The sequence below is a fragment of the Populus trichocarpa genome, chromosome 2 (genome assembly GCF_000002775.5).
Source record: "Populus trichocarpa isolate Nisqually-1 chromosome 2, P.trichocarpa_v4.1, whole genome shotgun sequence".
NCBI classification, from domain to species: Eukaryota; Viridiplantae; Streptophyta; class Magnoliopsida; order Malpighiales; family Salicaceae; genus Populus; species Populus trichocarpa.
Window position 1 is genome coordinate 18,739,421 of NC_037286.2, and position 13,072 is coordinate 18,752,492.

The 13,072-nt window shown below is 41.5% G+C and overlaps 1 protein-coding gene and 1 non-coding gene across 2 annotated transcripts; both read right to left on the reverse strand.

Annotated features, from left to right (window-relative positions):
* Positions 1-4,698: 4,698 nt before the first annotated feature.
* Positions 4,699-9,467, reverse strand: LOC112326444 (NADH-ubiquinone oxidoreductase chain 2). The gene is given in 4 exon segments (XM_024594122.2): positions 4,699-4,808; positions 4,811-5,200; positions 5,203-5,344; positions 9,318-9,467. Coding segments are annotated over 4 exon segments (789 nt in total). The 5' UTR covers positions 9,465-9,467.
* Positions 9,468-10,907: 1,440 nt separating this feature from the next.
* Positions 10,908-10,980, reverse strand: TRNAN-GUU (transfer RNA asparagine (anticodon GUU)). Its single transcript has one exon. It is a non-coding gene; the product is annotated as a tRNA-Asn (tRNA).
* Positions 10,981-13,072: the final 2,092 nt, after the last annotated feature.

The window sequence follows — 13,072 nt, forward strand, 5'->3', positions numbered from 1 at the left end:
GCGGTATTTCACTCAAGATTGGCTCTCTCTACCCGTAGCTTCAAGGGTATTCACCTTTGGCATATGCCCACTCTGACCGAGATTCTTCCATACTAGAATTCGATGGAGGAAGTTTTGGGCACCCGGTTCTGTCGCTAATCGAGTAGCTCCAGAAGCTCGTAATGAGGGATGTGAGTCTAGCAAATAGAGTCCTTTTCTAGCGGCTACTTGTGAAGTATGGAAGGAGATTCAATTGAAAATCCCAGCAATGGAGACAAAGTAATCCATTAATGTTCGTTCTCGTAATTGAAACTTGCCTTTTCGTTTTCTTCTTTTATATTATTAGTGAGCACCCTCATCCCACACTCACTTGTCAAAGCATGGGAGAAAAGTCAGTAATGCTATTTTTCCTTTTCTCATTCTATGCTAAAACCTTTCTTCTTCTCTTCTGTTAGCGAAGGCAGAAAGCCTATAAGTTGTTCGTCCTCATTCAGCCTTGCTTGACCAAAGGAGATAGAAGGCTCATCAATCAGTCATAGCCTAAACTAAGGCATTGGAGGGGCATGAGAATTTACAAAGAAGGTGCGCATTCCGATTTGGTCAATCTCATCTCTTTCTTCTTTGTAACTTGGGTAAAAGCCTAGAAATTAAAAAGAAGTCAAAATTGAATTGGTTTTGCTTTCCGTCATTTTGCTTTTGTTTGGATCGAACTCCAAGGGTTGCCATTCTACTAAGTGAGAAGAAATCGAACTCGCAGGAAAATCTAAGTAGCAAAGGAGAGTGAATCTAGACTTGCATCTTCGAGTCTTATTAAAACGAAGAGATGTTTATTTGCTATAAAGATCCCAAGATCAGTTTTGCTTTTATCGGCATATCCGCTAGTTCAATCACCATAAAGCTAGAGGGGAGGCACTAGTGGTAGCTCTAATATGTCTAAACCTCAGGAAAAATTTCTAGGTGAAGTACAGGGGTTGAACTCTTTGGATGGTAACAAGTACGATAAGCCTGAAGCAGTGGCATGGGAACTTCCTTTCAGAAGGACTGATTCGGAAGAGAGGAAAGATGGACTTGCATCGTATTAGAATATAAGGAAGAATTGCTTGTACTTACTGCTTGCTTACATGCTTACTCGGAACTGAACTATCCTGACATAGGTCCCCGAGACTTTCCGACGACACACGGTTCTTTTTCGGTTCCCTGGATTAGAAAGTCTTGAACCCTTACGTCTTTACTCAGAGAAGTCACTCGTGGAGCGATTTACCACTCACGACAGTGAGCAGTGACCTCAAAGAGATTAGCCACCTTACGTACGATTTCCAGCTTTGCTTTGGGTTCACCCGTGGCTTTCTTTTTTTATGTTATCTTGTTTCCACCAACAAAGAAAGAGATAGTGATAAGGTACTGAAGTGAAACTGAATAGTAAGGTTCCCTCATATGACTACTTATCAAAAAGTGTAAGGAGAGTTGAAATAAGTTGGTATCAATAGCCTTCTTTAAAAATGTCTCTCTAAGTGATCTAGCTATGTTTGAGTTCTAAACCTCATATATACAAGATATGATAGAAAGAATAAAGAAAGCCATTTCTGGGGCAGATATCAAGCGAAGATCAGAAGGAATAGCTTTCTTCCAAAAATCCCAATTGCCACTAGTTTGGAGCTTTGAGTGCTCACTCGTCAGTTATCAACTGTAGAGCTGATTCTATGTCAGAAAACTTATCCATCATAATGGAATAGAGAACGAAGGATGTCATGATGTACTCTTTAGGATCCCTTTCCTTATTCTTAGATGTCTAGTCTAATTTCAATATTGTTAACCAGGAACTATACCCCTAGTCTGCTCGAGAATTTTGGTAGCTAGAAGAGAGTTGAAGCAGATAATCTCTTAAGGATGAAAACACACTATAACTCGATCCTCATTCCTTCTTACTTAGGAAATGTGACGTATCTTTAGAACTCAATCAATTCCATCGATCGGCCGGAAAGCCTATCTTTTTTGGTACAAAGGGACATAGGGGCGAATGCTTGAATGGGAGAGGCTAGGAGTTGAATGCTGGCTAATTTCACTTCCATGGAGAGAACGTTGGCTCTACTTAGTAAGGACTTCCAGTTTTATGAAATGAAAGATCCAGATCTTGGAGCACCTAATCAACAAGTTGAGGAGAAGGTATGAAATCCTCAGTCTCCCGGGCAAGTAGGGGCGACACACTGAATGAACCAACTCCAATGGAGCAGGATCAAGAAGAAGTTCAGCTACGTAAAAGTGAGCGTGACCCTCGTTGTCGATTTGAGATTGAGGGAAAGGCCTTCATGCTAGCTCTGGTAGATGAAGAGAAAGACTAAAGAAGAGGCTCTCGCAAGACTTGTTAGGGAATTCCTTCAAGCAATGCAGAACGAGATGGAGTAGATGAAAGCAAATCCAGTCTGGGACTTGGTTGACCTTCCACCAGGGCCTCAGACAATCGGTAACAAATGGGTTCTTAAGATTAAACGCAAAGTGGACAGATCTATTGAAAGGTATATGTGACTAAGGGCTTTACATAAAAGGAGGGAATCCATTATGAGGTTCTTAGACCAGTTCTTAGATTCGTCTCCATTAGGCTCATTCTAGCCATTCTCACACATCTAGCTAGATCTAGAGCTCAACCAAATGTTAAAACTGAATTTCTTACTTTAATAGGGATCTTTATGAATAGATCTATATGGACCAATCCGTCGGCTTTGTTGATGATGGACAGGAGCGCAAAGTATGCAAGTTCAAACGAGAAATCTATGGCTTAAAGCAGTGCTTTAAAAGGTTAGAGTCAGAGAAGGAGTGGTTTACTTTGAAAGAGAAGGAGAGGGTAGTGCGGAAGCGTCTTCTCTTTTGAGTTTGACATAGTTAGGTGTAGCCAACTTTCGTGGAGAGTTGAGTAGGCGCATGCCGGCTAAGACCCCCTCCTTCTAGTACCTGACCAAGCTCCAGTTGACCCTGAACTGGAAAGGGGAAGAGAAGGAGAAGGAGAGCCAAAGGTAGCATAGCTTCTTCCAGTTCCAATTTCTCCATTTGAGCTTATCCGTACATCACCTTCTTCCTTCCTCGAGTGATTTCATCCCTTCGGTCTCCTATTGGAAGATCTTTTAAGGTCATAAGCAATAGTCAACCCCTTATTATATCAAAGAAGTACTAAATGAGAGACTTCTATTTAGATATTTTTTTAGTACACTGAAACTATGTCTTATGGTAAGCGGCACCGTGAGATCTCTTGAGTGCTAATAAACTCAAACTAAATGGCACGTATGCTTTCACCGGGACTTCTTCAAGAAATTCCCCCATTGCTCCCTTTGTCAAAAGTTATAAGGAATCATCAGTAACTATATACTCTGTCGGTTAGTCTGACTTCCTTTTCAGGCATGAAGGAATTACCAATAGTATCAGGATGCTCAATCTTCCTCTCACGAGGACAAAAGCATGCTTCACAATCAAGCTAGAAAAAGACTCATCTGCGAAGACTATTAAAGAGAGTCCCTTACTCTAAAGTCAAGTAAAGAAGAAGTAGTAAACTCCTTCCTTTCGGGCGCACTTCATTTCTAATCATTCAGTCTTATTTCCCTTGGTCCCTCAGACAGTCCCCAGCTGGTCAACGGTTGCAAGCCAATGCTTCTTAGAAAGTCAAGGCAGTCTATCCAATCAAATCAGTGCCTTTGCGAGTGTGAATGTGAGCGAGAAGTCCACTCAGTCCAAGCCCCTTTCTGGCTTTTCATAAGAATGCCAATCAATCTGTCCAAGGAAAGAAATCTGGTCGGTGCAGGAAAGAAAGGCAGTACGGTACGGTACCACTGTCCATTCTATCCATTCATTCCTCTTAGTCCAGGCAAGCATGCCTGGGGTAGTCAAAGAGGAAGATTTTCTATCTTTTAGCAACAACCAACCTAGGTCTCTTTGAATTAGGAGAAGGAATAAGAGATGAAAGCGATGTCTCTTGTTAGCAGTCTAGTGAGCCTCTGTTCATTCTAGTCAGTCCGAGCAAGTAAGAATAAATAAGGAAAGTTGCTAGGGAAGTAGGAGGTAGGCTAACTCTTGTGCACATCTTTTGAGGGGTTTACTTGCTTACTTCTTAGAGTAAGGTGAGAGGAGATTTTTTCATAAACCATTTCTTTCTCGATGCTTTTCAGTTTCGAACTCTGTTTTCATCCTTCTTCAAAGGAAGGAGTCATCCTCATTGAAGAGTTCGGGAGCTTCCACGACAAACTCCAAACCCCCATTGAAATACAGCCTTTCTCTTCTCTCTATTTCACTAAGGAAATAAGGCCTCTGTGATCCTGTCTAAAGGCTGTTCAAGGAGGCTATGGTCAATCAATTCATTCAGCTACTTTCTTTAGGTTGCCTTGCCCATTAACAGTACAGTCTAGCTCTATTTACCTCTTTTTAGGACTATGAAGGTATGTTGAGACTCTCCTCCAACGATGCTGTTGTGAATGCTTTTTGGACTATTGACACTATTTCCCAGCACTTCTGGTAGAAGATAGGCTGAAAACTGTCGAAGAGCACCTCAGTATATGATCGTGCGCAGTAACTGGGAGTCCTATTACACCTAAGGCTAACTTTAATTCACCAAACTGATGGTTCATCTCGTGTAGATGTGGACTCGTACAAGGATATTGAGTAGACGGTTGATGTATCAGACTTGACCCTATCTTTCGTAGCATGCATTCCCATCCGTGTCGTAACTGATTCGGTAAGCTACGTGTCTGATGCACGGAGAACTGCCTTCGATCCCCAAAACTGACTTACTCGTGGCAACCTTCCAGCCGCCCAACGACCTATAACGCCAGTCACTACTCCCACTGGGCTAGGAAGTAAGCCCCACAACCCAAAGCGGCGAAGAACAAATAGAATTTGCTACAAAAGCCGAATAACGGGGGTATTCCTGCATATGAAAACATAGTAATAGAGAAGGTAATAGCTGAAATAGGATTCGTTTTGGCTAGAGCGCCTAAATCCGTTATATATTTGACACGGGTTTGTCGTAATGCTGAAACTATGGCGAATGCATCTATCGTCATTAATGCATAAATAAAGATACCAATTAGTAGTGATTGAATTCCTTCTATGGTTCCACATGAGAAACCAGTACGAATATAACCTACATGTCCAATTGAACTATGAGCTAGAGGTCTTTTGACTTTCATTTGGGCCATGGCGGCCAGTGCTCCTAAGATCATAGAAGCAATGCTGCAAAAAAGAAGATTTGTTGCAATGTAGCTCCATAGGAACCATAAATAGAAACACATGAAATATTAGCAGAAATAAAGATTTTAGGCGCAATAAAAAGGAATGCTGTAACCGAGGTGGGTGAACCCTCATAGATATCAGGAGCCCACATATATAGAGTCAAAAGAATGAGGTAGTCCGAAGGGGAGTGGGGTTTGATTCGGGGCTTGAGAGATGGAATAGATAAGGCCCCACAAGTTTTGAATTTGTCGCTAGGGAATTCACACGAAAGGGAACGAGGAATTTTCAACAAAAAAAGTGCTATCTGAAGGGGGCGAGCAGCTTCATAGACCCCCTCCTTTCTATTGTTGCTAGCACTTTTCTTTATTCTAATTTAAAGGGGCAGGCAAAGCCCGAAGGCTGCTATCCCAATAGGCCAGCGGGCGCAACGAGGAGAGGGTCCGGATACCACCGCGGTCGAAAAAGCCCTTCAGATAACACGCACCGTAAACCATCCTCGGTCTTCTTTGTTTTCGATGAAAAACAAATGAAATCTCGATCCCCGCAAGTGTTTTCCTTCCCCCGCCTCCCCTCCTTCGTCGAGCCTGTCCTTTAATGGTTGGGAAAAGCATTCCCTTATCTGAACTTGACTCTTTCCAGCCTTATTCAAATAAAAAGAAATAGGGGGGGTGGGTCATAACATAGGCTTCAAACATGATTTGAAGGTCCATGTGAAAAATACAAAATCTGGAAAGCTGCAGGAAAAGGTTTTTCTTTCATGTGTTGCACTGAAAAAATAAGGACCTAAGAGAAGATTCTCTTAGGCCTCCCTCGCCCGCTGACACGACCAAAAGATTGATGTTTTCTCCCAAGTGCAGGAGTGTCGAAGTAATAAATAACCCGGTAAGACCGGGGTCGAACCACAGGGAGGTTAATTGTATAAATTATAAACAACAATAATACAACAACAATAGTAACAATAATAACAATAACAATGATAATAATAATAATAATAATAATAATAATAATAATACTAATAGTAGTAGTAGTAGTAATAATAATAGTAATAGTAATAGTAATAGTAGTAGTAATAATAATAATACCAATAATACTATTAATAATGATAATAATAAAGATGATGAAGAAGAAGAAGAAGTTGATGAGAACTTGGAGATGGAAGATTAACGTAAGGATTAAACAATGATAACAACAAATGTCAAGGTTAGAGGATCCACTAATGGTTTTTCAAACAAGTATAGTATAAACTCCTTTTATTCAATTGGAAACCACACACAAAGGAGGTTCCAATCAGATTATAAATTGTTAACATGATTACATTAGTTATCTTATTCGAATAATGCTAATACTTGTAAATGTTGTCAGGCATTCATGATTATAACTTATGTTAACAACAAATCAAGTTCCTTTCATAGCTCAGGTGTCGGTTATACCATACAGTATGGGCTATGAAAGTGCCAAGTATTTGTTGTACCAAGTGTTATACAACATAAATCTAGATTAACCATTTAACAAGCAAAGTATTAAAAGTGAACAAGATAACAAATATAAAGCATGTTAGTATCCAACATTAAGGTCCATGTTAAGTTTATATTATACTTATTCTTACACCATTAGTGTACCCTTTTCACTTTGACATAATTAACTTAGCTAAACATAATGAAAGAAAGAAACATAAATAAACAAGATAAGAACATAAATGAGAAAGAAGTTAACTAAGTAAAGAAAAGGAAATGAAAGGCATAAACAAGAGATTAATATAAACAAAACTTAAGTATTACAAAAGAGAGAGCAAGAGCATGATCTTGATCTGAACACCAAGATGCCTAAATACATGGCAAATGCCTCCTTTTATAGGCCAAAATTCAGAACTATTGATTTGTTGACTAATTGATGAGTGAGTGGCCACATCTTGACTTGGTGACAATTCTTATCTTCTTATCTGCCAAAAACATCATTGATAATGTCATAATTTGAACAGACTTAAATCCTAAAAGTTCTAGGAAATTGTCTCAGCTTTCCAGGGTAAAAATTTGAGATCATTTGGACTTCTAGAACTCGAGATATGGGTTGAAAACTGAACAGTGTCTGGGCTACAGGACAGATTCGGACTTCTTCGTTGTTGCTACAATTTGGACTTGAAAACGACCTTGTTAAATCTTGGACTCCCATGAAAGTTGTAGGCCTATGTCTTACCTTTCCATCCATATAAAGTAGACCTAAATCCGAGATCTACAGCTCCAAATATGACCTGATTACCGAACACTGTTCTAGTTTGGACTGCACCAACATCTCTTTTCTAAGTTTGGCCATCTCTTTGTCCTTTCAATTTCAGTACTTCAACTCATCAATCAATTCTTTCATTTATGTGATAAGCCTGCATTTAAGATGAACATTTACCATAAATTAAAGGTATCTTATATTATTAGATATGTTATTATAAAACATGCTTTAGTTAAGGAGTTATTGATACTTCAAGTGCAAAATGATGATATAAGACCTTGATAAAAATACACTTTTAAGTACTAATCACCCGCCGCCGCCTGGCCTAGCGGGCAAAGCAAGAAAAGACAGGGGGAGGGAGAGCAACATCTTATTCTTTTCATGAGAACTCCACTTCCAGATCAGAAAAGCATTCGGAACGGGCTCCGCGTTCATTTTGTTGCCAGAAACGACCCAGGAGCTTCAGCGAACCCCAAAACAAAGTCTTTCGACTTGATTCATAGATAGAATCAATGATAGATAGATAAAAGATAAATGAACGAGATATCTTTTTTTTTCTTTAAACAAAAAGAGGAATAGAATAGACATCCCTTTAGATGTCTATGTATCCTTTTTTTTATCATCAAAAGATTTTTTTTAGAGATACAAAAAAAATGGAGAGAGAAAGAGCAGTGTCCATAACTATCCCCTATATCGAACAAAAATCCCTATCTATTGATAGGAAGATCTTCATCAAATACCCGATTTTGCCTCTTTTTTTTAGGAACTCCTCATATCCAAGGCAGCTTACCACAAGCACCCCACCCTATACGACTAGTTGGGGTTGGTTGTTCCCCTTTTGAATCAAACAAAATAAGTAGTAGGGGAGGGGAAGCTACTTTCATTCTAAAGGAAACCGAAGAAACAACCTTTAGTGGAGCCCTACTTCCCTCTTTGTGACCTCATCAATTCAAGCGCAAAACCAATTTCTTTCTTAGTCACCGGGCTCCGCGCACCAAAAGCCTACCAAAGGTAGGCTAAGCTCTTTGATATTCTTTCAGGTGACGAAAGGCTACTTCAATCTAGGAAACAGCCGGAAACTCGAAGGGGTCGCCTTTGGAAGCGTTCGCCGGTAACCAAAGCTTCACTCCTTCCTTTTGATTATGTCGTAACGCTAACTGAATCCAATCCACAAACCCGAAAACGAAACAAAGTTCGTTCCCTTCCGTCAAGTAGGTAAAGTAGGCAACCACTTTTGCTTTGCCTTAAACTCTATTGGAACAATGCAAAGAAAGAGGCGGAATGGAGAGAGGAAAAGGGTTAGAGCGGTCTTGCTTGGCGCGAAGGCTGCTGGTTCGGGAGCAGGGTACGATACTAAAGGTCCTCGGACTTCCAGGCGGTCTTTCTTTTGGGCAACTGTTTATCGTTGGATCTTGCCAATACAGTCCCTTATAGTTTTCGTTACCGAGATATCTTTTTTTTTCATTGTTCCCAGGGATTTTTTGGGTAATCCACTCCCATGCTGCAAACAGTCAAATCTGACCCTTGTCGCTCTTCTTTCTTTCCTCGCGGACAGGAAGCACCCAGCAGTGTGCGTTGCGTGATTCTACTGTGTTTTTTGTACTTGACTGGGTGGACAATTGACTGGAAGAGAACTTCGATTCGCCCGGCCAGTAGGCGGGCAGTGTGCTTAACTTGTGTGACAATACTACAGAGCAAGTGGCCCTTCTAGGCGAGCAGCTTTGTGATACAGAAAAAGCGACACTTTCATGTCACATGCTATGGTCTCAATGCCCTTACGAGGTAGTGATGAGTTTCACGCGCCCTAAGCCCAGCCTGCGCGCGGTTAGGATGATTGGCCTAGATCTGAACGGTACCACCCACCCTACCCTACCACCTATAGGCGGTCGTCCATCCTACAGCCGCCCGAAAGGAACTGCAGTGATCTTGAATAGAAATCCTACATCGATAGAAAGAATCCCCATAAAAATACCACTAGATCGAGCACCTTCGTATCCGGTCAAAATCTTGGCTAATTGATCGAAGAGGGTAGCTTTAGTAGACCCATAGATCATGGAACAAATAGGGTGGGTAGACCCAACCACCACACTACACGTATAGACGCGAACCCCCCTAAAAACCGTACGTGCGACTCTCTCCGCATACGGCTGGCACAAAGACTCCTAAATCCATCCCAAGCCTTTTCTTCCACCTCTCTTCTCCAATCCTCGATCAAACTTGCCCAGGCGTTATGGGGGTCTTTCCTTCGCCTATCGTATGTATTGGCCTGGCTTCGTCCAGAACCAAGGAGGCATTCTGACGTGCGCATGCGTGTAGAAAGGCCACCATTACATAAGCTAAAACTAAAAGACTACGACTACAAGCCGGAAGCGACTCACTTCTATTCTCGTTGGGATTGGATATAGATGGGGAATCTATAGATCGTAGTAGTTCGCCAACCTCTCTAACTAACATACGATACAATTTCACTTCATGACCCAAAAAAAGAAAGAGCTTCGCTCGGTGGGCCTTCCTACGCTGACGAATGCCTCCTTTTCTTCTCTGAAGTCTACAACAAAAAAGTGGGAGAGGCAGGATTCGAACCTACGTAGAAAACTTCAACAGATTTACAGTCTGTCGTTTTTAAGCACTCGGCCACTCTCCATTTCCCGGGCCGACGACCCCCCTCCCTGGGTTCTAAGAAAAAGGGCGGCGCCTTGAATCAAAAAGCTTATTGATTTGATTGAAGGGAACAAATACTATTTATTAGCTTAGCCGGGAGAATTTAGTCATTTAGTCAGTTCATAACAATCTATGTAAAGCAAGGGGCAAGGCTTTTACGACAGCTTCTCCCTCATGTCATGTAGTCGTCGGCCTTCCCGACGCCCCCCCTTCGTCGCTTCTGGCTAAGCATCTTTCAGCAGAGGAAAGGAGGCGACTAGTTGCTTTTGGCAAAGCTGCGAGCCTACCCTTCTCGAGCCTACTTAAATAGCTTACGCTTACTCAGCCTAGTCTACTAAAAGAGGGCTACAGCAAGCAACTTTGTTGCCTTTGTTTGTTATGGGTCGCGCCTCGCCGTAGGCACTAAATGAATGAAATGAGTGGAGATCTTCCTTCCTCCTTTCAAATAACCAAGAACTTCATTGGTACTAGTGGCGAAGAAAAATCTTACCAAAAAAAACAACTCGGAACCTAAAGAGAAGAGAGTTCAGTCTACAAGAAGCTGGCAGAGCTTTAGCCATTGGACTACATCCATCTATCCTACCTAAATAGTAAGCCTTTTCTTGTTTGTTCTTTGAGCTAGTGGAGTCCTTCCAGCTAATGAAGATATTACTCCGGTCTTCCCATTCATTCACAGTGGATCCTTCCTTTTCCCTAAGAATTCAATGAACCAAGTTCACCTATGCGAGAGTGAGGAATAAAATTCTACAATCAATTTCCCACTTTTGATGTCCCACGATTCTGTTAGTTTAGAAACCAAAGAGAAAAACGGGGGTCAGAAAAACAATAACTCAAAATTACCCCAAGTAGGATTTGAACCTATGACTAGTCAGTTAACAGCCGACCGCTCTACCACTGAGCTACTGAGGAAGAACTTCCTTAAGGAAGCCAACTCTTGTTGCGGAAAAAGGCACCCCTATTATACCCTTAAACCAGAAGCTAGCGTGCAACGACTTTTCCGTCTTTGTTGCTTGCTGCTTGCAAGCTCAAAAATCTCTCTTTCGCCTCGCCTCCCTGTCTCCATTCTGATTGATTCGCTTCTTCCTTTCGCGCAAGCGCGGAACCATTTGTTGTGTTGCATTTCGTGATCCTCCTTTTCTTTTCCGCTTACCACTATTCCTCTTATCTTTCAATGCCTTCCACCTAGCCCAGTACCTATAAGAAGTGCCTATCCTCTTAAACCTGACACGGGATAGGATAATAGTACAGCTTTCTTTCTGAGCCATCAATAACTGCCAGATTATTTTTTCGGGTCCGGCTACCCCTTCAAGAGGTCCAGCTTTCCCTTCACCGGTCAGTCAGTTATGGAGTTCGAGTTCCAACATAGGAAGGCACCCGTAGGTTTTTATTCCTCCACTTTATTCAATGTAATTCCTTCATGTAAATAGACTTCTCCTGTCAACAAACAAGAAAACGGATACCACGCAAGGGCTTTTCATGTTAGGGGTTATGCAAGGGGGGTGGGTACTCAGGTTTTGAAAGCCTCAATAAATAAAAGCGTGTATTAGCAGTTTAGGAAGAGAGAAAGTCTAATTCCACTAGAAAAACTGGAAAAAAAAACTCTTTTATATGAATTCAATCAACTCATAAAGTAGTGGCAAGAAGCAACACACCAGGGGGTGCTGGACGAACTACTCCTTTTAAATATTCCAATCGAGTTGCCGAATCAGTAGGGCTCCTGAAATTGTTAAACCAGAAAATAGACACACCCACAAATCATTCTTTTATTTAATAAATCTCATGTAGGAGAGCCTATACCGGAAACTCAAATGTGATAATTCAGGCAAAAGAAAGGTCGATTTTGTATACCTGCCCGTGAACCCTTCTCTCTCTTTCTTTGATCGAATCCCTTGGTTTCTTAAAAAGAGTTGTCCCTTGTCTGTATCAGTCGTCTCTATAGCAATCTTTCTTTAAGCAGAAAGCGTGTTAAAGCTAGATACCCAAGAAGCAAAAAAGAAATGGCTTTCAGCGTAGGATCTCTTGAAAGTGCTTTTTCTTTCCTTTTATCTAAGACAACTTCCCCTAACTCCCAACTCCTAGCTGCGTAGCCCTTTAGCTGCCACTATTGCTGACTGACTTTGGCTTCCTTCTTCGTGAACTGTGTATTCCTATTCTACATTCGGGTCAAGTTTTTTTCGACAATCTCAGTACTACCTATATGGCTTCTAATCCTATCCAGGATGCGTGCACGAAAGACATTGAGATTGATCTTAACTTTGTGCATGAACATGTTAACACTGGTGACTTGCACCTTTCTTATCTTCCTACAGAGAACGAAACTGTCAACATCTTCACCAAAAGTCTCTCTACTTCTCGTTTTAAAACTCTCAGAGACAACCTTTGCATCATTACTCATTCCAGAGCAAGCAATATATCCTCTCTTTCTGTCAGGAAGTCAGGCAAGGCACTGCCCTCTTGTTTGCTAAGCCCTTCGAGGCTATCTCTCTTCTAATGATAAGATAAGCGAAGCTAGTTCCAGTATAAATAGGAGTAGTTTCTCTGAATTCCCTTCCTTCTACATCGCGTTACAATCCTTATGCAAAGCAGTCTGCCCCATAGTAGTAATATATTTAGGATTTAGCTAGGGCTAACTGCTTTCCATGTCTTCGGGGCTTTCGTTTGAGTTGTAGTTGTATCACTATTTGTTGTCGATCCCGGCTAGCCATTGGTTCTTTCTGACTCTATCTTTTCACGGTAGTGCTTCTCCTCTTAGGAAAGTGAGCGAGCAAGTTCTAAAAAGTTTTAGCTAGCAAGCAGGGTAAAAGGACGGGGTGCAAGTCGGGTTGGTTGCATGCCTAAGGCAATGTTTTTGTAGATTGAGATGGATTGATCTTCACTATTGTGCCTCTTCCTTGTACCATTGATGCTGCGACAGTGCCTAATATGAGTTTGCTCCTGTCCCAGACAGCTTCGAGGTTACCATCGATTGATTACAGAGGTTTCAACCACTGCTCCCCTTTAG